Below are 27,179 nucleotides of genomic sequence, written 5' to 3'. Positions count from 1 at the left end.
CAAAAACAGATATGGGCCGAAAACTTCCCCACTTTGATGCGAAAGGGGTTCAAATATGGCGTAGATTTTGGGGAATAATCGAAACATATATTTGATAAATAGAAATTACGTAGATAATGCGTATGGCCATTTTATTACATTTTGAACAGCTTACGTGTTTGAAAAGCAAATATTATCATTCTCTTAAAGACTTAAAATGGTTTAACGCCTATGGTTTGCTATACTTTTGTAAACTTTTACTTGGTAAATTTTTACCATGGCTTGGTCCGAGCAATCACTGTTAAAACAGGCTTTAAATCTGTAGTTTCAAACAATATGAAAAACACTATCATGTGCCTAATACGCAAACTATTAAATCGAAAGTTCTGCTAGTTGTTTAGGCCTGATATTGGTATGTTGGTTGGAGCAACTTTCACAACAGGTGCTAACAGAGAGGCGTACACTGTCTCAAGATTTCGCATTTAAATTTGCTGCGGTAAATACACCCTATCGCAAAGTAATTGGTCGCCCGAAAACCGATATTCTGCTGTAAACATCCCTACTCGCAATGCTTTCCTGCGTTAATTGTACGGTGGGTGAAAGTTTATTCACGGCCTTACCTCTTGGTGTATTACCGCGACAGTACAATGAAATACGATTTGGAGAATATTTGAAAAAATCGTATTTGGAGAATATTTGCTATTTGCACCTGTATAGTATGTTACTCCAATCCAACATATCAACACACAATTTTAAGTTGTGTAGGCCTGGTGTTGATATGTTGGATTGGAGTTGCCACCAGATCTCGCATTTAAATTTGTGGCGGTAAAATATGTTGTTTCTTAAGAGGATTAAGTAATTTTACTAAAGAGAAGCGTCTTTTTAAAATGTAAGCCACTTCGCACAATGAAAGTCTCACGCGAGGGACAATAAAGCGCAGCAGGCGGTCAGTCGCTTCGTCACTTCACAATCTGGACAAAGCAAGCGAATATGAACGAATTCTGTCCTGCTGCTAGATGGCAGTCGTTAGCTACAGAGAGCTAAAACGCAATATTTCAGGTTTTTGCCCCCCAAGCAAAGGTCCCTGGGGGTGCAGCCTCATAAACTTCTACAAAGCACCTACATACTACTCTACGCCATGTCTGAAAATTTGAAGGTTCTACGATGTATACTTTTTCTATAAAGCTTCGGACAAAAATCGGTCTGAAACATGCCTTAGCAAACCATAGCAAGGCATATGAAACCAAAAAAGAACTAGACGGGGGTGCGGTTGTTGTATATTTTGTCAGGGGGTATATTTTCAGGGCTTAAGTGTTGATTTTTTTTTTTTATTTTTTTTTTTAATATTTTTTATTACTTAATTTTTAATTTTTACTATGTTATATTTTGTATTGTATATTTAATACTTTAGTTTTTTCCTTAACTTGTTTCTGCAAGCAAAAACAGATATGGGCCGAAAATTTCCCCACTTTACTTATAGGTTTGGTGCGAAAGGGGTTCATATATTGCGTAATATTTTGGGAACGATCGAAACATATATTAGATAAATAAATTTACCTAGATAATGCATACGGCCATGTTATTACATTCTGGCCAGCTAACATGTTCAAAAAGAAAGCATTATCATTCTCTTAAAATGTTTTAACGCCTATGGTTTCCTATACTTTTGCCAACTTTTACTCGAGAAATTTCTACAATGTCTTTGTCCGAGCAATCACCGTTTAAACAGACTTTAAATCTGTTGTTTCGAGCAATAGGAAAAACTATTTAATGTGCCTAATACGCCACCTTTTAAATCGAACATTTTGCCAATTTAGACCAAATAAACGCAGTGTTCTTAAGACTTATTTTTGTAAGGCACCATGTTATGACGTGACTGTGTAATGTCGTCGCTAAAAATGCAATAAATTTGAGTATTTTGCTCGCTGCACCCTTGTACAATTTCAAGTCGTGCAGGCCTGGTGTTGATATGTTTGATTGAAGTAAGATATGAAACAGGTGCAAACGGAGAGGTGTACACTGCCCTAAGGTTTCGCATTTAAATTTGAGACAGTAAAATATGCTGTTCAGTAAGAGCAAGAAATTATTTTGCTAAGGGAAACCTCGTCGCACGCGCCCACTGTTACTAAGACAGGCCCTTCGCACAATGAAAGTTGCATGAGTGGGACAATAAAGCGCAGCAGGCGTCTAGTCTAGTCACTTCGTCACTTCACGAGCTGGACAAAGCAAGCGAATATGAACAAATTCTGTATGGAAGTTTTTCTGCTGCTAGATGGCAGTCGTTAGCTACAGAGAGCTAAAACGCAATATTTCAGGTTTTTGCCCCCCAGTCAAAGGCACCTAGGGGTACAGCCTCATAAATCGACATTGCACCTTCATACCACTCTACGCCATGTCTGAAAATTTGAAAGTTCTACGATGTATACTTTTTCTATAAAGCTCCGGACAAATATCGGTCTGAAACATTTTCGGGCAAAAACAAGATATGTCCCGAAAACAAATTTTTGGCCCATATAATTACGGCAAAAACAAGATATGTCCCGAAAATAATTTTTCGGCCCATATAAATAACGGCAAAAACAAGATATGTCCCGAAAATAAATTTTCGGCCCATATAATAACGGAAAAAACAAGATATATGTCCCCAAAATAAATTTTCGGCCCATATAAATAACGGCAAAAACAAGATATCTCCCGAAAATAAATTTTCGGCCTATATAATAACGGCAAAAACAAGATATGTCCATAACTTACTACTCTTACAAAGCAGCATATTTTACTGCTGCAAATTTAACTGCAAAATCGGGTGACAGTGTACGCCTGTCTATTTGCACTTGTTACGCATGTTACTCCAATCAAACATATCAACACCAGGCCTAAACAAATTAAAATTGTATAAGGGCCGCAGCAAGCAAAACATAAAGTCGAATGCATTATTAGGGACGACGTTACAAAGCTACGTCATAACATGGCGTCATAAAATTCGGTCATGCAGAGCTGTTTGCGTTACCGCCTCTTTATTAAACCTACCAGAGAGTAGTAACGCAATACGCAATAGTGTGGAGAAGCCCACAGCGTGATGGATTATTTCATTTTGTTTAACCACACAAAATCCAGGTTAATTTAAATTATCGCGCTTATTGCAGGTGTAATTAATTTATATAGCCGGTACAACTATACATTAGTCATTTGTCAGTTGGAATTAAACTGATAAATACTCTAATTAAACTATAGGCAAGGTTGGGTGGTTCGCTTTGTACAAAAGAATTGTCTAAGGACGCCTAAAACAATAAAATGTACCTGTAGAAAGCATGTTTTACATTTTACTATAGAGTATAGATGTTGTTCAAGACGTAATGTTATACGAGACTTGGTGGCACAGATAATAAATATATTATAAAGTTGCCTGATCAATTTTAACACTACATAACTATAAGTATAAACAATGATGATTATATTCCACTGTATTTTACATTATTGTTTTGTGCTCACAGCCAACATATGTGTTCACCAAGTTTTTACGCAAAATTGCACTTTACATCAGTTGTAACAATTTTTATTGATTTCATAACGTGGAGTAATCGATTTGGTTCGATTGACTTTTTTACTTTTAGCACACTCTTTAATATGAAACCGATTTAGATTGTCCATCTGCATTTTAAATTTTGTAATCCATTACAGTTATAGATCACATCTTAGACACGATCTTTTTCCGGGAATTTTACAGATTCTGGCACTTTTCTTGTCGTGAATCAAGAAAAACAATTCTGTTGAACTTTGTTTGATGTTTCGTCATGTTTACTGGCCTAATACTCAGTTAACGCTGTAACTAATTTTCCAAAGACAAAAATTTTTTTTTTCTACATCCGACAAAATATTACAGCCCGAAACACCTACCTGAAGAACGGCGAGCCGATGCATTAACAGACTCTGTATCCTGTGAGAGAGGCAGCGCTTGCTGTACCACGTCTGATGGCGTCGCAGCATATGAATTCTTTAAAACATAAGTATGGGTCGCGCAACACGAAAATAATGCAGTACTTATGCTTTTGTATAGGCAATATGTATTTTAAACAATAAAAACAAAAAAACAAAATTGCTGACTCACATATACACTTGAATCGATTATTCTATCACTTGGTTCGACAATTTCCATCGTTTTTGTGACGGTAGATTCAGGGGACACACAAGTTTCCTGCTCATGTATTTTTTTGTGCTGATTAGAGTTGCTGTTGGCTGGTGGTTGCGTAATTGTTGACGCCTGTTGCTGAAGTTGTTTCAGGCGATGTCTTTTCTTCTTGGCTTTACGTAGCTTATCGAGCTGGGTTCGGTGTTTGCGAATTAACGCTTCCATTTCACGTTGGTGTCTGGGAAGATAGGAGACAAAATTGTTTTAATTTGCTCAAACACCTTTTTACCAGGGGCGTTCAACCTGCAGCCCTCGGGCCACATGTGGTACGCCAAATGATTAAAAGTGACCCGCTAAACTTGTTACATTTTTTTCTGGTGTAACAAAACCGATTAGTTTTATGCTATCAAGGCTCAACAATTACGATTTTTTGGGTAGCACAAACGTAGAATCTTTGTTACTGTAAAGTACGTTGGATTAGTCGTGCACATTTCAGAACTAATATAATAATTTTGAAAACCGATTTTTTTCACTTTAAAAATAAACGTCTAGTTTTGAGAAAATGTGATGCCCTTCTTCAAAGTAATACGCTGACTTTTAGTGTGAAACTAGCTAAATAATTAGATCTATGTCCGTGCAGAAGAGGACCTCTGCGTACTTTCACAACCTACTGGGAGACTAATTAGTTACCTGGAGGACCTCTGCGTATTTTCACAACCTACTTGGAGACTAATTAGTTACCTGGAGGACCTCTGCGTATTTTCACAACCTACTTGGAGACTAATTAGTTACCTGGAGGACCTCTGCGTATTTTCACAACCTACTTGGAGACTAATTAGTTACCTGGAGGACCTCTGCGTATTTTCACAACCTACTGGGAGACTAATTAGTTACCTGGAGGACCTCTGCGTATTTTCACAACCTACTTGGAGACTAATTAGTTACCTGGAGGACCTCTGCGTATTTTCACAACCTACTGGGAGACTAATTAGTTACCTGAAGGACCTCTGCGTATTTTCACAACCTACTTGGAGACTAATTAGTTACCTGGAGGACCTCTGCGTATTTTCACAACCTACTGGGAGACTAATTAGTTACCTAAAGGACCTCTGCGTATTTTCACAACCTACTGGGAGACTAATTAGTTACCTGGAGGACCTCTGCGTATTTTCACAACCTACTTGGAGACCAATTAGTTACCTGGAGGACCTCTGCGTATTTTCGCAACCTACTTGGAGACTAATTAGTTACCTGGAGGACCTCTGCGTATTTTCACAACCTACTTGGAAACTAATTAGTTACCTGAAGGACCTCTGCGTATTTTCACAACCTACTGGGAGACTAATTGGTTACCTGGAGGACCTCTGCGTATTTTCACAACCTACTTGGAAACTAATTAGTTACCTGAAGGACCTCTGCGTATTTTCACAACCTACTAGGAGACTAATTAGTTACCTGGATGACCTCTGCGTATTTTCACAACCTACTGGGAGACTAATTAGTTACCTGGATGACCTCTGTGTATTTTCACAACCACGTCATTCGAGACGAATATTTTAAGATTTTGTGGTAAAGTTGCGCATTGACGTTTAGATTAGGAATAAAGCACGATATTTGTAATTTGTTATAATCGCCATGTTCAAAAAAGTTTCAAAAAAATTATCAAAAAAGTTTTTAAAAAAGTTGAACGTTCATTTGTTCCTTACTCAAACAAGGTGGCAGCCCTTGCCTTTTACAGACATTGCAGCAATCAAATAAACGCTACAAACCTATATTTAACATTAACTATTGACATTAAAATAAAAATAGCCCAACTTTATTCAGTCATTGCTGACAGCATAAATCGTTCAGTTAAAGTAGGCACATACTTTTTGATAAGGTCCTTAAAGTCAATGTCCTCTTCCTCCATTCCATCTCCATCAGTGTCATCCTCACTCAACTCACCATATTGGGAGTGGGTTGGAGATGTGAGAGGATATTTATGTTTGTTGTTTTCCTCGCATGAGATATGTTGCGGATGTCTACTATGCATTGATCGATGGATTAACTTTCCACTGTGGACGGTTGAATTTTCCTGTTGAACCTTTTTACAAAGAAGCAAATTTAAAACTTTACAAAGAAGTAGTTTAAATATATACTCACTAATTTTCAACCTTTTTCAATGTAAGCACACTACGTCCTAAATACATTTAAAACAACCAATCTTTTACGTGGTCTTTAGTAAATTCATGCCAACACTTTGTTTTGTTTTTCAGTATCCTTAGTCGTTATTATAACAAGGGATACTTTTGAGGTTCTGACGAAATTTATACAGCGCCTTCACAAAATACAAAATGTGCGATCATAAACTGAAAAAATGAATTGCCGATGCACCGCAACTTACATTGGGTCTTGACGCAGAAGGTAATTCTGTCATTGCTTCAGGGAGATATGGCTGGTCAGAACCTATTAAACAAAATGAGTCTAAAAATTGTTAATTTACATATAGACCTTGCAACAGTGAAAGAATCAGACATTTTATTTCATTAAAGGGTGATTAAAAACGGTGTGTGAGCCTTTAGTCGCACATAAAACAAAACTTTTGGACCTAAAAATTCGGAAATTTTGACACATTTTGTCTTAAAAATCTTTTTAAAGTTTTTACTAATTGTTGTACGAAGGGCTATACATATATGTGTCTTAGCGTCATAAGTTGACCTTTAAGAGATTATTTTGGTGGTTAAACACCGGCGTTCTGCGAATCATTTTTTTGGGGGGGATATACAAAACTCCCAAATATGCTTAGTTGACATTTTTAGCACATCAAAAGGACAAACAGGCGTTCAAGCCTATTTTCGAAAACAGCATGCTGATATTTAAAAAAATGTTAAGTAAACAGTTGAAATTCAATTTAATTTTTTTAACCATAAACTAAACACCCTTTTCAAAAAGCTCACTACATTTTTTTAAATAATTATACATTTCCTTTGTTTAACGATAACAAAAACTAAATCCGGCCGCGTTAGTCAATCCTTAGTAATTCGGGCCCAATCGTCAGTCCTTACAGTGATCCGGCGTTATATACAAATGGGCTATACTGATTACTGAGATGCTAGCAATTACCTAGTTAACAACAAGGTCAACGGCAACATTACATTTACAAAACAGCCAAAGTGCATTTTGTAAACGCTGTTGACTTAATATAATTTTGACAAATTAAAAAAAAAATCGCTTGTTTGCGAAGTCAAAAAATAATTTCTAATAAAAAGTGTGGTTTGTATAACAAGTTTATCAAGTGCTACAAACCTAAAAAAGAGGAATTACTTTTGTCACTGTTGTTGCTCATAGTTCGTTGTCTTGTACCAATAGGCTTTAGTTGTGGAGCAGTGTCATGGTAAAAGCGATTCTCAGCCATCGCGTCATTCATCAAATGCGTTTGATAAGTGCTTGGTGGTGCTAAACTGCAGCCTCTGGTGGGTAGAGACTGACCGTATTGTAAATGTTCTATAGTCGAAGCACAATGGTGGCTATTGTTTAGAGAGTATCCATATAAGAGATGATTGTACTGGTTCGCAGGAACGTTTGAAGATGGCAAGTTGGCTTCGGCATAGGGAGCAAAGTTTATTTGCTGCAAGGGGTTGCCTTCAAAAAGAGGATTTTGCGGAATTAGTCCAGCTGAAGTTTGGCAAGAACTTTCCGATATTTCCGAAGTATCAAGATAACTTTCTTCATGACGAACCGCATCGTTGGCGGGCTTAGGAGCTTTTGCTGGAGTGGATTGTTTGTCCGAGTCAAAACTCAATTGACGATGTGCAATGATGTTTTGAGTGGCGGCATCTGTCGCTGAGTTTGCATCATCATCACGAGTGTTTGCGGGTATAATTTGAAATCTACCAACAGATTTTGATGCACAAATTGGTATGTTGTGAGGAACCACCTTGCTACTTGCGTTGGTAAGCTGGGGTTGATTCTGCTGAAAATTTGGACTATTTGCGTCCGCCAAATCTTCACATAGTGGATGTATATTTGTATTGCAAACGTCGTTAACTTTGGTAACTTGAAAGCGACTAAACTGGGTTGGCAAATCAATATGTGTTTCCGTGCTTTGCTGAAGATCTTCGATCGGATTTACATTCTCGGAAACCTGCGACGAACAGGATCCACCACCAAAACTCTCTTCGTCCGACGTTCCTACAACTTCGCATGTAGTGTCTTCAAGCACCACATTGGTGTGTGACGTGGGTTCTGTAGGCTCACTGTGGTCAAGGCTGGTCTGTCGCTGGAGGTCGCTGTTGAGAATCGACTGAACATTTGGTGAATGTAAGACCATAATGATAGAACCACTAGGGGTTATCACGTTTGAATCTTCCTCGCTTGGAGGCGGGGACGACGTGGCAGTAGAAACTGTGGGCTGGTTGTCCGAGCCATCTTCATGTTGTGATAAGACAGTATTATTAGATTGGGATGGTACAGCGATTTCGGCTTCATTGCTCAGTACGCTCGTTGTTTGTCCGTCAAATGAACTTGTAACAGCCACGGGAATAACTACAGGAACAACCCCGATTTCATTGCTAGGCAGGATACCGGACTGTGCGTGCGACAATATGGCTGTTAATTGCTTATCCAGATCCACTGTGTTCATGATCTTAGGTTTTTCCTTATGTGGTACCATAATAACTTGAGGTAGAATTACTGATTGACCAATAGGGAAGACGGTGATGGGTGAAGAAATAGGAATGCAACTAGTTGTGGTAGGGGGTTGTGTCACCATTTTCTCTGCCTGCTGCAAGTCGTTAGGAGCAAGAATTTTAGTGTCCAAAGTAACGTTGCCTCCGCTATCACTACCTTGATCGAATTCAGGTAAGCTTTTAACTGTAGTGTAGTTATCGGACATGGAAGATCCATGGTACATTGCCTGAGTGTGTGTTGATATTGTATCGACTACTGCGTCTGTGTTGACTGGATTTGTTGACACACTATTGGCTGTTACAGTTGAAGTAGAAGCAGATGTCAACGGAATGGTTACAACGTGTTCCAGTATGTGTACACTGTCGGTTGTTGCTATGTGCTTGTTTGAAGTAGAAAATGAGCTTTCTGCCTCCTTTAACTTTTCGTTAATTTGTGGCACGTTAGATTGCTTAGACGACTGTAAATTGGTAGAACCGGTTGCGCTTCCAATACTTCCCAAGCTTGTTACACTTGAGCCGCTGGGTGATCGATGAAGTGCGAAAGCGGCAACACCGCTAATGACGGACTGTGCTGTTGGTGCAGATACGTTTAAAGGTACTATTTCAGACACTTCATCTTCAAGACTTTTTACTTGCAATACAGTATGTGGTGAGTTGGAAGCCGATTCTAGCTGTTGTTCTACGGTAAGATCCCCGGTTTGATCTGTTCTAGGAGAGTCCACAACTGAACCTGCATCACTTCCAATTTCATCTAGTCTTGAAGTAACACTGATAGCTTCGCTCTCTTTCGCAGTGTCTAATTTTGGCAGCGATGTTGTTGAAACAGAATCTGATAGGGGAAGGAGTGTTTCAGATGAAGAAACTTCCAGTTTAAGTTTGTCGATATCGAAGTCAACGGACTCTATATGAGACTTTGCTTTGTTAACGACCATCCGGACCTCGTCTTTAAAGACCTCATTATGTTTTTCCTTTAAGTAGTTCGCTTGGTTCATGTTTTCTGCGATTTCGGCTGGCGTGTCCTCATCGATTATAAACTAAAACACAGTTTTAATACCATTACAATGGTTATTATAAAACATTTCAACAAAAATCTGATATAATAAAAAAAAATAGAAAATAAACTTACAAATAAGTACTAGTACTATAATTTTCTGAACGTAACAAGTATTTATATAAATTATGTAAGTCTACATCTTACCATTTTAACAGAATGCTTACGAACCCGGTATTGAATCACGTTTCATACAAACCGAAAAAAATAATAGATAAACGAAAAATACCACTAGTACCTTAAAAGTGACTGTTTTCAGGTTGTACGTGGTTAGTTGACATTCGATTTCAAACTGATCTTCATCGTTTTTCTTCAAACTAACGATAGTCAACCTTGGTTTTCCGTCGTATTCACCCTTTCTCACCTGTACAAATTATTAGTTAAACGCGGAAAGTTATTCTTTTAATATATTTTGAGCAATGAAATCACTGTAATTGTTTTTCGTATTGAATACAACACACAAAAAGTACAACCAACTATAGCAACACAGCAGAAAACTTTCAAAAATGTTATTCGACACCTTTCAACATTGAATCATTTGCATATCAGAGAATTACCACTTTCAATTTTTTTAAGGTAGGTAAACAATATTTTGTATTCTTTGGTGCACAAATACTAAAATTGTGGTAAATCATAAAAAATGACTACACAAACATAAAATCGTAAAATAATACAACCAGTGAGTGACACTACTATTTCCAGGTCGTATCGTATAGTGGGTGGCGGAGGCACATTACTCAGTAGTGTTATTTAGTCGCTTTGCTACAGTACAGTATGGCAGATTGCTGGCGAATTGGCGAGAAAACCGAAGAAAATGATTCCCAAAAAAATTTGTATTTAAAAAAACATGTATAAGAGAAAAAGGATACACTTAACCAAACAACCTTGTTGTTGTTGTTTCAACACATCTTCAATCTAATATAATTTTTAACAGGAATAGGAAGGAGCACGGCTTAGTTTTGTGTGTGGTGGGTAAAAAACAACTAAAGGGATAATCACCCGGCGGATGCTGGGAGATATTTTTAAGAGAGGTAAAATTTTTATTTTTTTAGGTGGACAAAAATAATTTGAGCGGTAGCAATATTTTGTAAACAGGACTCGTTTCTTAATTTTGTAGTAGTGTAGTGGGTTTGTGTTTCAATAACCGCTGAAAATAACATTATTTTGTTACGTATTAATATTGTTACTATTACTATTAAGTATTTATACTTAGTTTTTACCTAAATACCGTTAATAAAATTGTATCCGTTAGCAAACTGTCCCCTTCGCATCAGTAAAGTTATGGTAAAAAGGCTGGTATTTTTCGACTCATCAGTTTTTGCTAACAGAAGCCAGTTAAGGAAAAGTTTTGGGGTATGTTTTTGTCTATTCAAGGAGCTTTTTAGGGGTCGCGGTTCGTAAGACTGAAACAAATAAGCAGTATTTTAAAAAGTACTCACTTTCGATCATAGAATTGGTGTGTGTTTGAAGTTTTAGTTTGAGTGTCAGCGCTTAAATCCTCCTATATTGACTTAAAAAAAGCAATCAGGATTGTCGCCATTCCAGTTAAATAGCGAGTATGACATTCGCATGGGCAGATTCAGGGATACCAGGCCACACTTCTCCACTATATTGATACTATATTGATTGTCTGCTTAAATTACGTTAATGCAAAAACTGTTTGACATTCGCGCAAACTTTTTTGCTATGTTCCTGTCTCTGTGTTAGGCAAATCTAATCAGCAGAAAAGCGCGATGTGTACTACTTACTATGGCATGTTGCGCTATGCTACTCACAATCTTGGCAAACAATTTCCATTAACAGTTTTTCACAAAGTACAATATACAATTAATACAATGCCTGGCAGCAACATTATATTCAATTTCCATTCAATTAAACTATAAGTACTATTATTTTGTGCAATATGAGAATCTGTTATATGGCTAAATGTCACTTTAAAAATGTCTGTCAATTTAAACAAAATACGCTACTTTTTTTCGGGCTTCGCGCATTAAACTGGTTTTGAGCTGCAGGTTTGCACACGAGTCTATGAAAACAGTGTCCGAGCAAAACAAGGAGACATTTTGCATACACATTATGTATTACGTAATATCACAAAAAATTTTGCGTTTATCGCCTAAACATGACGCGGTTTATCCATTCGTTAGGCAAACAGAGCTAGAGACGAGACATAAAAAAAGATTAATTTGGGCCCAAAACGCTTGTGAACAGAAGGCTGGCAAGATTCTGCCAGCCCGCTATAATATTGACACGTGATTGTGAACATACATATAAAATTGTCCCCACCCAAAAATGTCATATAACATTTTAGGCTGTATATAAATAATATTTTAAAATTGTATACTGAAATGGGTGTAAGGATTAGTGATGATACATTATAGAGGTGTTATTGATTAACTTGCGCCCAAATAAAAAACTAAATGCATTCCGTGTTTTAAGATAACATTGTTTTGATTGAAGGGCTTGTCAAGATGTATATTGACTGTCATTATCATTAAGGACTACTGCCGGTGTGCCGGCGGTGTAAGTTAACTACCCCTGCAATAAGCGAGATTAATTGAAAAATCAACCTGAACTTTGCGTTATTAAACAAAACGTAAGAATCAATCACGCTATTTATCACTGGAGTATATCATCTTCGCCAGAGGGCTAAATAATGCGAAAATATTGTTTAAACTGGCAATAGTGTGTTTTTTAGTGAATACATGTAAACCAACAATAATAATAATATAAAGCGCCAGTTGTAGATCTAGAATTTATTCGATAAAGTCATAAAAGTATTTTTTGTAGTTCTTATCTAAGTTTTGTGTTTGTTTGGTTGACTACCATCATAAAAAAACAATTTTGTTCTGGAAAATTTTAAGCTGTTTTCGGTCTGTCCTAATTTGGGTACATGTTAATAAGCTGTCAGTAACAATATTGTATTTTACTTATAAAGAAATTAATTTACCCTATTATAAATTCCATTAAGTTGTTCTATGAAACTATCACGATTAGCTTGGTTCAATTTATCTTCGTCAATAAGTTTAGTCGCAGTTTCAGATGCTGTTTCCATTGTAGCGTCCACCTTAAAAACGCTCTCCAACTAAAGAACGAAAAAACATTTAAGGCATTTTCATTACACACTAAAAATTGTGTCATATTCACAATGGGTATGTAAAAATGACAAAATAAAAGATACAAGAAAATGCTGAACAATTTTGTTAGAAACCCGTTAAACACTCTTACATTTCCCTGAACTTCAATCTGGCACTCAATGCAAATATGTTGAGGTTCATCAACAGTTTTTGACTCCTCCCCCGAACTCTCTTCTAAAGAAGTGACAGCAGGTCCTGCATGAACGTCTTCTACGACTTGTGATAAGGCCTCTTCTATAGATTCTTCCTTTAAGGCCAGAGCAGTAGGTGGTGATTTTTTGTCGACGCCTTCTACCTGTAAAAAATGACATGATACTACTACCTATAAAAAATGACATGATACAACTATCTGCAGTTTTCTAGTTTAAAATGACATGCAGTTGTCAACAGCAGAAATCTAAAGCCGCCTAGAGAAGAACTCCAGTAAAGCAAGGTTTACTACTCAGGCTAAACAGTAAATATATGTAAAGTTGTCTGTATGGAACTAGGAATGCGTACCTGTAAGAGAAGTACTCTAAATTTTTCATGACGACTTTTGTTTTTAGTAGGACGCCGTTTTTTCTCGATGCGTTGTTCTTTGCGTGATCGATCTCCAAGTAAAGCAACTTCCTTTACAGAATTTGATTCTCCTCCCATATCAGAACCAGCCTTAGCAAGTTCGTCAAAATATGGCTGACCTGCAAATTTTCGCCTGTTATTAATGTTCTTTCAAGCGATGTCATTATCCACACTGTATAGAAAATATGGCAACTATCAACCTTGGACAGAAACTGAAGAATCAAGGGTGATGAGTTCATCATTTCTGGTAGTTGTTTCATAGGCCGTCGCTTGCTATAATGCAAAAATCATACATTTAACAATAAATATGAAACATGCATGAAACAGAGCTATAATATTGTCATGCCTTTAACGGTTTGTAGGTATATCAGAAACAAAAATATGTATGAATTTTACCGGGTAGATGCTTTGGTTTCCTTGACTTGCTAGCCGTGGCTGCACATAACCTTCACTTAGTGGTGGTGGTTGTGGTTGTGGTTGTGGTTGATGTTGTTGTTTTGAGTTAGCTGTCTGTACAACAACACTACATACTATATATGAAGTTTAGACATATGTATCTGCCTAACTAATGAGAATGATAATCTGGAAGAACAGATAGTCCAAACAGATTTTGTGTATTTCAAATTGATTATTAGGAACTTATTACAATCTGTTAAAATAGTGATAATCATATAACAATGACCCAATTTTTAATAGAATTTACAATAGGGTTACATTTGGCAAAAACTTTCGAACTATTTTTTTCTTTATCTAAACAAGGGGTGCACAACATGCGGCCGGACGGCTGCATGTGGTTTTAAAAGTTATTGATGCGGCAGTGTACAATACATGTTGAGATGCTGGTGGCCCTACATTGCTAGAAACTTTTTTTTAACAACTTTTTTCACATTTGAAACTGGTCTTAAAGTACGCAGGATTTTTTATGTTATTGGCCAAGCAGACAACAGTCTCCAGTTGCTGGTCTAGATTGGCTAAGATAAGTGTGGGAAAGCGATGCGAAAATATTAATAGGACAAAGCAAAAAGCCTTATGACACTATTCATCCTAATGGCTTCATGTTATATTGTCATCTTTTTTATGAATCCACAGTCTAGCATTATGTGGATTTGAACTCCCTACAAAACGCAACTGCAAAATTAGCAAGGTAACACGATTTTTGCTGTAGGAGCAAATATATACATCTTTGCAAAAGGCAATTTAGCAACACCAATCCAACTTTAAACAATATTACTGCACGGTATGATTTTTTGCACTTGGCGCATACTTTTCATGTAATTTTAATACACCCTTTCAATTGAGGAGTTAAGAGTGCTCACCCTTTTATGTTCTCAAAGTGTCAAGTTTCCCTCAAAGAAATGCCATCTAAAAACCATTCTAACCTGTTTTTGTGCCTCATGCAATTAACGTAAGTTTATTGCATAATGGCAAACCAGTTTTGCAGATTATTTGACACAAAAAACGATTTTGGCCTAATACCCCTAAAGTAAAACTTGACATGGGACATCGTCTCCAATCCAAAATTATAGGCATATCTACTGGTTGCTGTGAGAAAAATGTTTATGCGGCCATCAATAGCTAAATTGTAGTGCACCACTGATCTAAATTATTTACAGTGGATTAAAAATATATACCAAACCGGTTTGTTAGTTTAACTTTAATGTATTTATACAGTTGTTGATTTCAAGTTCCTTGTTATGTCTAAATCAGTATACGCTGAAAGTTGTTGGGCGTTGGTTTAAAAGCATTCTAAACAAAAAAAATCTGTTTCAGCAACAGAAACATTTTGCACTGGCCAATGCGAGTGCAATTTATTCTGGACCAGTGCTGATTGACACCCACTCGCCTGACTGGCCAGTGCCCTTAAGCAAAGATTGGTTGTTGTTTTAAGACCTACCGAAGTTCATAAGTATCCATAACAAATTCTGTTTAATTTTAATAACTGACGGTCAATCATTTCATTTAATCGCTTGCAATATACTTTTGCACAACTACAACACAAAAGTGACCAAACACATAGCACATGGTACAAAGTGCTACCTTTTTAAAAGTTAGTTGAACAATCAAAACGTTCTTGTGGAATAGAAAATAGTTTTTTCGCTAGACAAAAGATTTATTACGTGGTACTTAGGGATGTTCAAAGTAGAATCCCAAGGTATTCTAGAATAATACGTTTCGAATCTAGAATAATGAATCCAGAATAGCGAATCCTAGTATAATTTTATTAAATTATCTAGCCTTGGTTTTGTTTGGGGAAGGGATTAATCTTAATCTACCCCACAGGGCCTACAATCACAGCAATAAATCGCCCAAACAATTTGCTAACATGTGTACATTATAATAAAAAAATCTCTCATATGTTTAACATTCTTAACAACTGTCATTTGAAGCAGTTCTGTAAACTGTAATATGTCAACTGTCCAGGTTGTTGCCAAAACTTATATTTTTGCCAATAGTGAGTACAATGAAACACTGCACACATAAGTCTTAAGCGATTTGGTCCTGTTTTTTAAAGCATTGTTGGGTTTTAGTGCTTCTTTTTTGACTAACATGGATCTGTTATGCAGTCAAATAATGTACTGCAAAGAATACAAAGTTACTATTGACATAACGAATACTTGACAATTACGCTGTGCATAACTGCTGAATATTGGCCTAAAGTTGACCTTAAGTAACCCTATAGCACATTTTGTAGCACGTTTTACAATGTAATATTACTTTTGCAACTTAACGCATTTAGGCAATTGCGAACTCCACACCAGACATTACACGTTAGTCTCTCGCCCAATAATGCTTGATTGACACTTAATTATTAGACAAACGTTATCGCGAGATGCGGTAATTGGTCGCCCGAAAAAACGCTGACACTGCCCTACCAGGTTACATTTAAAGCAAGCACTATAAATTGGTCGCTGCAGCAACAGGCCAACTTACCACACGCGTTTGTACAATTAGGCGCAACAATCAGCGGTAAAACATTAAATTATATCGGATCCAATTACCCGAAATAAACGGCAGAATTGGATTTGATATTCTACTTTGAACATCCCTAGTGGTACTTCAATATGGTTTGGGCTACTTATGCAGTTTAAAGGGACAATTATTTTTTTCAAGCAAATTACCGATTTCAAAAAGAATGATTTAAAAGTCACCCTTTTTGGATTGTTTATGGTATTATGGCAGCACTCCAACTGTCACAAGGAAATGAATTGTTATTACCTTGTTCAGGTCATTTGTAATGACTTTAAATCTTAAGTTGGTTTCAAGGATTGATCGATAGTTTAAATTATTGTTTATTTATTCAACTTGTTCACTTGAAGGTGTGACGATTTTCGATATTAACGTTAGTCAGTATTGAGCACATAACTACATTTTCATTTGTAAATGTAAATGTATAAAGTATGCTGATTGGTAGTTCAAAAAACGTGCATTGCAACAAATATTAAATTATTTTAAAAAAATTGTTTGTTTTTGAAAATAATATTATGTCCGACCCGCAAGTGCAATTTTTAATTCAAGGCGAATCCTGTATACACAATGTCGGTGATCAAGCCTCTCTTGTAGTGACTCTTGTACAAATAGCACATAGAACACACATGATGTCTTTAGAAAGGCTTATGGAAATCATTCGACCTAATCACAAAGTTCATGCAAGCAAGGCCATATAGGCTAATAATGATAGTAAGTTATGGCTATAAAATTCCAAAGATACTTATATTAAAGTCGAATTAGTTTAAAACTTCACAGTAAAATAAGGGGGCAAACTGAATATGTAAAAAGAAGATATCTCCTCGCCCTAAAGCACTGTCAATGACTTTGAATGTTAGCAATATACCTATTACTTTTATCTTTGATTTTATGCCTAGTCGCGTAGTTTGTTGCTCTTGGTTCTACTATTATTTTCCCATGACTTTTAATTTCTACCACCTAGTTTACAAGTTTGCATCATGTTGTATTTGTTTTTTCAGAGACTGATGATGCTGGATTGGCGAAATATATTTCTCTATTAAAAACTAGAACTTATAAATGACTGATTTTGACTCAGACAACAAAGTCGAACGTATATATATAAAATAAGGGGGCACTTATTTTTTTTAAACTGAAAAGGAGGATGCGATCTTGAAGAAAACGGATGGGAACCACTGTTTTACATGTAATGTCTAGGTAAAAAGTAAGTTTACAGGAAATATTTTCTGTTAAACAACACTCAGTATAACTTACAGGAACTTGAAGTTGAGTTGTTGGCAGTAACTGTTGTTGGCTTAATTGTGTGCTAATTGAGCTATGCTGTTGTTGTTGGTTTGCAATGTTATGCACTTGTTGATACTGTTGTTGCATTTGATACTGCTGTTGAGTCATTTGGTGCAGTTGAAACTCCAGGTTTTCCCGCTCATGTTGCTTTATTTCTTCGTGCTTCTGTCGCCTGTCCCTTTGAACATTGGAGAGGCAGGCAGTGATTGACTTTGCTACAACATTTACATCGTCATCATGAAGGAATCCATTTTGCACCTAATTTAGGAACATTGCTTATTATTTAAATACTTATAAATCATTTTCTAAATGAATATTTATGGGGCCTTTTTGGTTTGACAGACTTTAAATATTTTTTATACGAATACTAAAATTACTGCCTAGAATTAATAGTGCAGGTACACAACAAATCAATATAATTAATGTATGGCTATTTGAAAGATAATGATATTACGATGACACAAAACAAAGATGGTCAGCTTAATCCAGGACTTCTCTAAATTGTTTCCATCCATGGACAATGATACTTATTTGGGTAACTCATTCAAACCTCTGTCACAGTGGTCGGCAAATTTTTTTGGTTGCGGCCCAAATTACTCTTTTCATAGCTATTGAAGGCCCACTACGTAAAGCCACCCCAACAGCATAAACAGTGGCGGATTCAGGATATTTGTATTAAGTTGGAGGCATTAGAATGACAAAAAAAATCAAGTTTAATTGTTCATATAAAAAAATGGTTAATTGGTTTGAAATTGGCAAAATTTCAATTGAAAGGTTACGCGACGCATATGGCACATAAAAGGATTCTAATATTGCATGAAATAATGGCATTTATAGTAAAATTTAACAGAAATTGGACTGGACAGTTATGAGTCACACGACGCAAGAAATCATAGAATATCGCTTTTGCTGAGTACATAAAAATCCAAAAAGTAGGCCTAACGTCGTACCTAGCTCAACTAATTTAAGAAAAGAATTGTTCTCGAACAAACTGGTGTGGTATTATGGAACTAAAGCAAGTTTGGGAAACACAAAAAAATGCGTCTATTTGGATATAGTTGTCAAATCGTTTATCTTAGTAGGCCTACTTAAATTCTTAAAAGATTAACACTATATCATCTCCACACCTGAATGGCGGCACCCACAATCACATAAAAAGTTGCCACGAAACACATAAATGGAATACATTACGTTAATCTTGTTTTACAATTTGGATAAATGTTACTCATGATACAATAGCTATATTACAAAGTTGAATAGAAAATAACTATAGATATAATTTGTTAGAAATTGCATGAATTCCACATAGAGTTAGGCTGTTGACTTTAAAAAAAGGTAAAATATTACACGGCCTTGATGCCGAAAACACTGACATGGCGTAATATAAAACATAGTATAAAACGAAGAATATACATGCGAGGTGCGAAAAATTTGGCGTTTACATATATTTAAAGTTGGCAAAAAATATAGCATGAACCACGCTAAGACAATATAAAAAATCTTAGCCACACCAACTTTAAAATATAGTGCTATAAATGTACGGCTATCACGTGGCCCACAACTAAATGAAAACAGTAGACTTTTAAGTAACTTGCAGCCCACTAAAAATGGCCCAGAGTTTGCCGACCACTGCTCTAGCACATGGGCATTCAACATGTGGCCAGCATTTCACCGGATCCCATAACTAAAATAATGTGGATATTACGCAATTCACTCATAGGGTTGTTATATGATTTATTTACTCACAATAAATAGTTGGAAAATATTCCACCATTTGCTCTTATGCTTTAACAATTTATAATTTGCTGCCTTATCAGTTTCGAAATTCGGTAATGCGCATAGCAGACTCTGGATAGTCTTACTCGAGTCCTATTTTTCAAGTCTGACTCTAGCAAAAACAAACCAACTCCGCCGAGTCCCGACTCCGACTCCACAGCCCTGTTTCAAACAAATTAGTTTTTTCTAGGTGGTTGTTAGAAATATAAGGTTTAAATCTAAAATTGTGTCATATCAATATATATCTCATGAAGGAACTTTTTAATCAATTTAATACAATATGGCAAGGAACACTCAATCAAAGGCTGGTCTATATTTAGGTTTATGTGCAACAAAGCAGTTTGAATAAGGATTTCAAGTAATATGAGCGTTGTATCAAAAGGTGGAGACATTTTATTCATTCACCTTTCATAAACATAGTGTAAACCATTCCATTTTTGTGCCTGTATTGTGATAATACTAAATAACTAGCTGTCATGGCCTCCATAAAAAGCACCAAAAGTGGTAAATGAAGCTGTTTTAACAACATTAAGCTGTCTGCAAATGGTTTTGAGTAACTTTTCAGGCGAAACCACAGACAAAGCCTTGTGCAATTATATGTGTGCGCTTGTAGGTGCGAACTACAATGAAAGTTATGTTTTACGAATAAACAAACAGTAAATCAGTTTTGGGTTTTACATACTAAAAGTTCAATAATTTTAACTCTGTAAACGTGCGAGATCAGACTCCATGATTAAACATTATTATGAGACTCCTCGTTTTGGCATAAAATGGCATCACTTTAATAACACATTCCAGATGGCGGTAATTCATTTTCGGAACATGGTTTAAACACAAAACAAAAACAGGAAAATTTTGACAGTTGACCAAGCACTTCTAACAATATGTTAACAGTTTCAAATATTCACATCGGCAGGCAATATGACGTCACAACCGGCCAGACAGCAATTACACCGAAAAGGGCATCATCAATTTTTTCAAAAACGCATTAAAACCAATTCGGTAATTTCAAAATGACCATAGTTTGACCCAATCATATGGTTTAAGCAATTATACTAAATCAGGCAAGCGAAGATGAAGATTATTTTCGTATGCTTCACTGTAGGTCTGTTTTAACCAAAGCGATAGGGATAGGTGCACCAGGCTATGGCCACCCTTAAATTAATTGATTTGCGAAATTTGTATGCAATTTTTTTGCAAACTTTTTTAGTAGTTTTTTCTGTTTACATTGTTTCAAGCAGTATATGAGTCATTTATATGTGCTTAGCAGCTTAATGTGTCACAAATCCTTCAAATTGAAAGCAAAACGTAAAAATAAAATCCTGCATCCGACCCTGTATGTTGCTAAATTATGGTCCGGAAAAATTTTTTAAACCAAAATTTTGCCCTTGATTTAAAATGGTTGGACGCCTATGTTCTATCAAATCACTTATTTTGTCAAAAATGTAAAAATGATTTTATATAAACAAGTTTTAGGTAAAATGTGACATACACAGCTGGAGCTGAAATATTCGGTTTCATTTACAGTGTAGAATATATTTTGTATGACATGTTAAAATTTTACAAAAATATTCTATGTTACATGCTCAGTTTTAGCATACTTAAATCCATCAAGACAAACTTTTATCTGACCTATATTTTAAACACAAATATTACAAAGAATCTTATTAAACCCCTATAGTTTTCTGATTTTTAACTTGCTCAAAAACAGTTTCTTTATATTTTCTAAAAAACAGGTTGGGAAAGGTTACAATGCCTAGTAAGTTTTGTTTTGCAGTGTAGAAATTTACAATTAAAATCAGGCTTTCAGAAGGGGCAGACATCTAGTTAAAGTGTCGAATTTTATGTAGAATTGGGGAACATCTCTTCAAATGTGTAATTAAATTTAATTTTGCCTTGAAAACGCATAAGATTTGCTGAAAAGAAGTACCTAGCAAAAATCTACTTGTCACTTCATAACATGTTTTATCATGAAAAATATTTAAGATTTAGCTTTCCCAACAAAAAAAATGTATTTATTTAAAATTTACTATTCTTCTTGTTAGCAAGTTAACTACAATTACCTCTGCTTTTGATTTTCATCAGTATCTAATAAAACCACAATTTTACACCAAAGTTGCATTAAGCGTGAACTGCCTTTGTGTGTTTTATTATTTTATTGAAACCTTGGGGAATATAATTTTTTTGCATTTAAAATTTGGTCACTAATAGTGTGGAACTCAGATTTTTTTAATGAAGGAAATAAGTCAGAAAGTCATTCTGGTAAAATAGTATGTTTCATTTTTAGACCATGTCTCAAAGCTATATTGGTTTGCTAGTTTATTAACCTAATTGCAGAAATTGCATATAATGTTTCTTGATACAAACTACATGTTTGTTCACACCAATAACCTTTTGAAAAAGGCAGTTTTACTAACCTAATCTAAATATACTCGCTTTGGCTTTTATGTGATTTGTCTAATATAGTTGTGGGGTAAATGCTCCTCAAAAATAGTTTGCCAAAAATGTAAATATACAGTAAACCCATAATTTTTTACTAAAGTTGCAATAAGCATGGACAGTGTTTTTCAAACTATTCTAATGGATAAGCAAAATAATAAAAGTCAATTTGGCAAAACTGGCCCTCTGTAAAGCAGGCTGCTAACCTTCAAATCAACATATTTGTATAATTTACCCCTTCTACCTCTTAAATATTAAGTTTTGTTTGAAATGAGAAAATACGTACAGCCTTATTGTGAACTAATAGACTTTAGATCCAAAAAGAACCAAAGAGGTAAAAAAGATCTAAAACAACATTATTCAAAAACAACTTGCTTCAATTACACCGAAAAGGGCATCATCAATTTTTTCAAAAACGCATTAAAACCAATTTGGTAATTTACCACCATGGTATGAACTTATTTGAATAACCTATTTTAAGCTTCACATCAATTATTATATTACAAGTCCTCGTCTCAAACATATTGACTAGTTGTTATTCATTTCTGACTGTTATATCAACACTTTATATTAATATTTCTGTTCAAAACTTTATCTGTCATACTACTGTCTAACAAGGTATTTGTTGCTTAACTAAATATTTCTCTCCCGAGACAAATTTCAAATAAAAGCTGAACTTTTCTTTTCTTCTTTTCAACTGGTGCTTTTTGTAAATCTAGGTGATTCACAATGCTTTTAACTGAGTATTTTGGGAAACAATTGCTCCCTTGTGATAACGTTATGGCTATCATAGACAAATAAGGCAAATTCTATCTTTACAATGTTAGGCAACACTGATTATATTAAACTTTATCTTAACTTATAGCCTTCCTGTTTTATTAACAAATAATTTAGTTTGAGATTATCGAATGGATTACAGATTTTACAAAAAAATGTTTTATAGAGCTTGGGTATGCACCAAGTTGAGATTGCCACAACAGAATAACGTTCTGCAGTAAAACACATAAATTAAGGCGGTTTAAATTAACTGCTAAAAATGAAAAAACTTGGATTAGATTCCTTGAAATTAAAATCATCAAGATTCAATATTCTAATTTGAACATCCCTGGTCACTAATATAAAATTTCAATGCAAAGCACATAAGATGTGTATAAATGCTTAAATGCATTAACCCAAGAATCACAAGCTTGATAAAAACAAAAAATGTTCCTAAACAACTTCTAATTTAAGCTAAACTGTACCAGACGGATAGGTGGGGCCTTCTCTTCAAAATTTCTGGCTGAATCCAGTCTTTGCTATTGTCGGACTGTCTGCCTTTTTATTAGCATTGCATATTTTTGTGTGTTTTGTTTAGCTCTCACAGAAACCACAATTACAGTAAGTCTAGCTGCAGAAAAAACACTGTTGTAATGTTTATTCATGAACATATTGTGTTTAACAAAGTAAAAACATGGCTCTTTGTCTCATTTTGGTTGATCACTCCGACAAAGATCAATTAAAAAAATTAATGGAGGGATGTATCACATGTATTCGCTCTTTTGCTGTAAAGAATAAACTTTTTTATCACAGCCCCCGCTTCCATTTGCTTCATCAAGTTGGTTATTAATGGGTGTCCGGACACCTCCTTTCGTTAGTGATCTTATCTTTTTTGTTCGTTCTTGTCAGGGTTTTACTCACCGTCCTAAGCGGCATTGTTTTTAAAGTAAAATTTAGGCCACGCGCCTAACCTAATGTGAAGCCAAAATCAACACAAAATGCCGTTTTTCGTTTCTTGTCTGGTCAACCGTAAACGCAGGACCTTTTTCTCTATTGTTATTCGTTCGGGTTGGCTGATCAGCAAGTGTGTTTGACAACTAAAAACAATAAACAAATGTCTTTCGTTTTTTCTCGCTAAAAACGTTGAGTTCCTCGCTGTCTGCTCTAATATTCGATGTTGGTGTAAGTCTGCAAGACAGGCTTGCATTTTAGCTGGCTTGGCACACAGCCCGGCGCAGATGTTGTGCTATGATAGAATAACACCTGGGAAAACGATCTTAGTTTAGCAATGCAGGTGGCGAGAGACGTGCTTGCAATTTAGCGTACTCCCGTACATGGATCTACCAAAATCAATCGCACATATTTCACGTCTTGGTTAGTTTCTCGCCTAAAGTTAACAATTGCATACAAAGCGGTTTAACAGCTGGCGCCTGGCAGAAATGTTGATGGCGCACCTGTTCGCTTTGCGTCTAAATTTTTGCTTTTGATGGATTTCTGATTAGTTTTTTATTTATTTATGACGTCATTGCAATCATTATTTTATGACGTCATACCCGTCACTATTTTACGACAGCATTAACTTCATACCGCAAAACGAGGAATTCCCTTAGTTCTAAATTTGTAACCCCCCCTTTTGGGATTTCTGGATACGCCCCTGTGACCAAACATTTCTTCTTTATAAACTATCGGTTTATAAAATTATTTTATTGATCAGTACTGAAAAATGGGCATTTATGTAATACACTTTAGGTTGCTTGTACTAGGAAGGTGTATCTGGTCGGTGAAAGCGTTTGGGCAGTGGTTTAATGCATGTATTTGACATGCTGTCTGATTAATACACTTATTTCGCCCATTGGTATAAGCAGTTGCACACCCGTGATCAAGACCTTGGAAGTGCTGCAATGCCTATGAAAGTTAGTGGCACAAAATGGATCGGTCATACTCTGCTATGCACCAAGAATGCATTATGGGGGTACAAATCAATCTATTGGGGATGCAAATCAATGTAAATATAATTCAGAAGGCATGTCATAAGTCACTCTATAAATAAGAACATAACATTATACTTGTTTGCCATTGAATAGTCAAGTAATAGCAGTAATTCACATGTGCCACATAACAAAACATTACATGTCAGTAACAGTTGACACCCTGAGTCTATAGATAACAATTGGTTAATTAATTATTGAGTTCAATTTCAAAAATTTCCTGGGAATTCCCTTCCTCTACAATGCTGCACATGTCCACACTATTACATTTATACAGGGTTGATATTGAGTTACAATTTGCATTTGTCAGTCGGAAGTGTTTGCCAAAATGATTAGCCCGCAAATTTTCATTGTACCTCAATGTTTTGCATAGGACTTTTGACAATGTTTGATGCAATTGTTTATTTCAATTATGGAATTGCAGAGTATGGTCTTTACATAATATTGCAAGCGTTTTACATAATATTGCAAATCAACAAATGAGTCCAGTTGATCTAACAACATTAATTTTTTGCACTATCATTGTTGAAGGGTGAGTAATAATAAAAGGGTGAGTAAAAAAGAAAGAAAGGTCCAAATATTGTGGTCGTCTTTTTGAATAACCATAGTGTTTTTTGAGCAATTGTTATTTCACCCTGGGAAGTACTGATTGGTAAAAATGGCAAACTGGTGATTGGAAATTAAATTTATTTTCCACACCGAAGCGTCTCACTAATTTTTTTAACAATTTTTTTAAAACATAAATTTTACCTAAAGAAGTACTTGGCTTCCGCCATTTGAAGTTTTTGTTAAGCATATAGTTTATTTTGCACATTTAATGATTAAAAGTGATATAAACCTCACAATACATATATCACATACCATTTCCTTAGCCACATCTACAGGAATATCTTTTGTAAGGTCAAACTCAAATTCAACAGCCTCATCGTTCTTGTGCTTTTGTTTTAGTTTTTGTGAATCCTCAACAACAAGTCTAAGTGTTACAGTGTCTGAAGCAGACACATCAAGAGTCTTATTTTCTTGCTCATTTACATTTTCAGACATGTTTTTTGTAGGACGAGCTGCCACTTCAACCTTTATTCCAGTAACTTCCATAAATAAAGGTTCATTAAGTAGCTGTTGTGCTGTATACCTTTAAAACAGAAATATAGGTAATACAGCATTTAAGAAGAGTTTGAAGTTGTTATGGAAATATACCTAGCTGTTTTGTCCCGATTAATGCAAATTGAGATAATGCGCTTCTCTTCATCTCCTTGCACCTTGTCAAAGTTGGCTGGTGGCATACCCTATATAAAATAAGGTGTACACAACAAAATATCTTGCACAATACATGCATATAATGTAAATCCTATAAAATTAGGAAATAAAAAACACAGGTAGGCACTCTCATTCTAAATTATATTTCAATAAAAAACATCAAGTAAACCATTTAAAATATAAACCTAGGAGATCTTTCAAATTCCTTTATTTAACTGCTTTATTGTTATTCAAGTGCTTTACTATTGTTTAGAGTTGTAAAAAATCACAGGACAAAATTACAAATGCTGTCAGAATTTTTGCAGTTATTGTACGTTGAAGTTGTATTTGCAATGAATCATAAAATAATGTTAGGCAATGTATACAACTACCAATTTTATTTCTATATAATGTTTGTTGACCTAAAAGTAACTCTCAAAATGCAATATGACGTGTATCTGAGTGGAATTCTCTCTATTTAATTTTTGTTGGTGACCTCACTGGGCAAAATTATGCATAAAGCTGCAGGGGTTTTCAAAAATTATAAAGAAAAATCCAATCAATCCTGGTTCCCTTCTTGAGGTCTTGTTCAAACTGTTCACCCCCTTCTTCACCAACGTCACCAAGGTTTTGAAAAAAGGTCATTAATTTAAGTTTCTTCTTGGACAACAATGTTTGCATATAACCACATACAATGGTGGCATGTACTACAAACAATGCTTTCCACACGGACATTTCACAGTTGAGCGCATTATTATGCAGTTACACAGAAAGGTTTAGTGTAGATGCTTTTTTGTCATATCATATCAAGCTTAAGTTCCACAGGAGTTTTTTACGGTGTGCCGCAGCAAACCAGTGTAACTCGTTTGATAATAGCAGAAATTTTTGTTTTTTTAAAAAAATAACCTCATTTTATTCCAACAGACATGTGAGTAAGCGTAAGACTTGAATGCATATTAGTTATTAGTAGGGCGATTATTTTTGACCTAAAAAATGAGAAATTTTGACCTGAAAAAATATATATTTTTGACAAAATTTTGACCTATTAGAAATATATTGATTTAAACAACATTTTGTTGTTTGAAGTACTGCATTAGTGTCTTGACGTCGTCAACCACACATTTTAGATGTTTTACTGACTATACCGGTCGAACACAAATCAGATATATTTTTGAGTTCTTGCAAAACTCATGAAAATGCTTATTGTTATTTTTG

The 27,179-nt window shown here is 35.4% G+C and overlaps 1 protein-coding gene across 3 annotated transcripts in view; it reads right to left on the bottom strand.

Annotated features, from left to right (window-relative positions):
- LOC146148618 (uncharacterized) overlaps nucleotides 1-27,179 on the bottom strand; it is a 63,078-nt gene that overhangs the window by 12,335 nt on the left and 23,564 nt on the right. Inside the window, exons 6-19 of one of the 3 annotated variants that reach the window (XM_083388412.1) lie at nucleotides 25,926-26,014; nucleotides 25,590-25,860; nucleotides 17,740-18,027; nucleotides 13,918-14,031; nucleotides 13,722-13,794; nucleotides 13,462-13,640; nucleotides 13,055-13,258; nucleotides 12,777-12,911; nucleotides 10,065-10,190; nucleotides 7,394-9,809; nucleotides 6,492-6,553; nucleotides 5,977-6,191; nucleotides 4,088-4,346; nucleotides 3,877-3,973 (exon numbers count right to left, since the gene is read on the bottom strand). In XM_083388412.1, the coding sequence (XP_083244538.1) occupies nucleotides 3,877-3,973; nucleotides 4,088-4,346; nucleotides 5,977-6,191; nucleotides 6,492-6,553; nucleotides 7,394-9,809; nucleotides 10,065-10,190; nucleotides 12,777-12,911; nucleotides 13,055-13,258; nucleotides 13,462-13,640; nucleotides 13,722-13,794; nucleotides 13,918-14,031; nucleotides 17,740-18,027; nucleotides 25,590-25,860; nucleotides 25,926-26,014 (4,528 nt within the window). Of the gene's footprint in view, nucleotides 1-3,876; nucleotides 3,974-4,087; nucleotides 4,347-5,976; nucleotides 6,192-6,491; nucleotides 6,572-7,393; nucleotides 9,810-10,064; nucleotides 10,191-12,776; nucleotides 12,912-13,054; nucleotides 13,259-13,461; nucleotides 13,641-13,721; nucleotides 13,795-13,917; nucleotides 14,032-17,739; nucleotides 18,028-25,589; nucleotides 25,861-25,925; nucleotides 26,015-27,179 lie in introns of all 3 variants that reach the window. The other 2 variants (XM_083388413.1, XM_083388414.1) reach the window with 2 other exon arrangements.

This window comes from Ascidiella aspersa, chromosome 4, assembly GCF_963924565.1.
Source record: "Ascidiella aspersa chromosome 4, kaAscAspe10.2, whole genome shotgun sequence".
NCBI lineage: Eukaryota > Metazoa > Chordata > Ascidiacea > Phlebobranchia > Ascidiidae > Ascidiella > Ascidiella aspersa.
The sequence above is the reverse complement of the archived record's forward strand: the minus strand, read 5'-3'. Positions and strand labels throughout refer to the sequence as shown.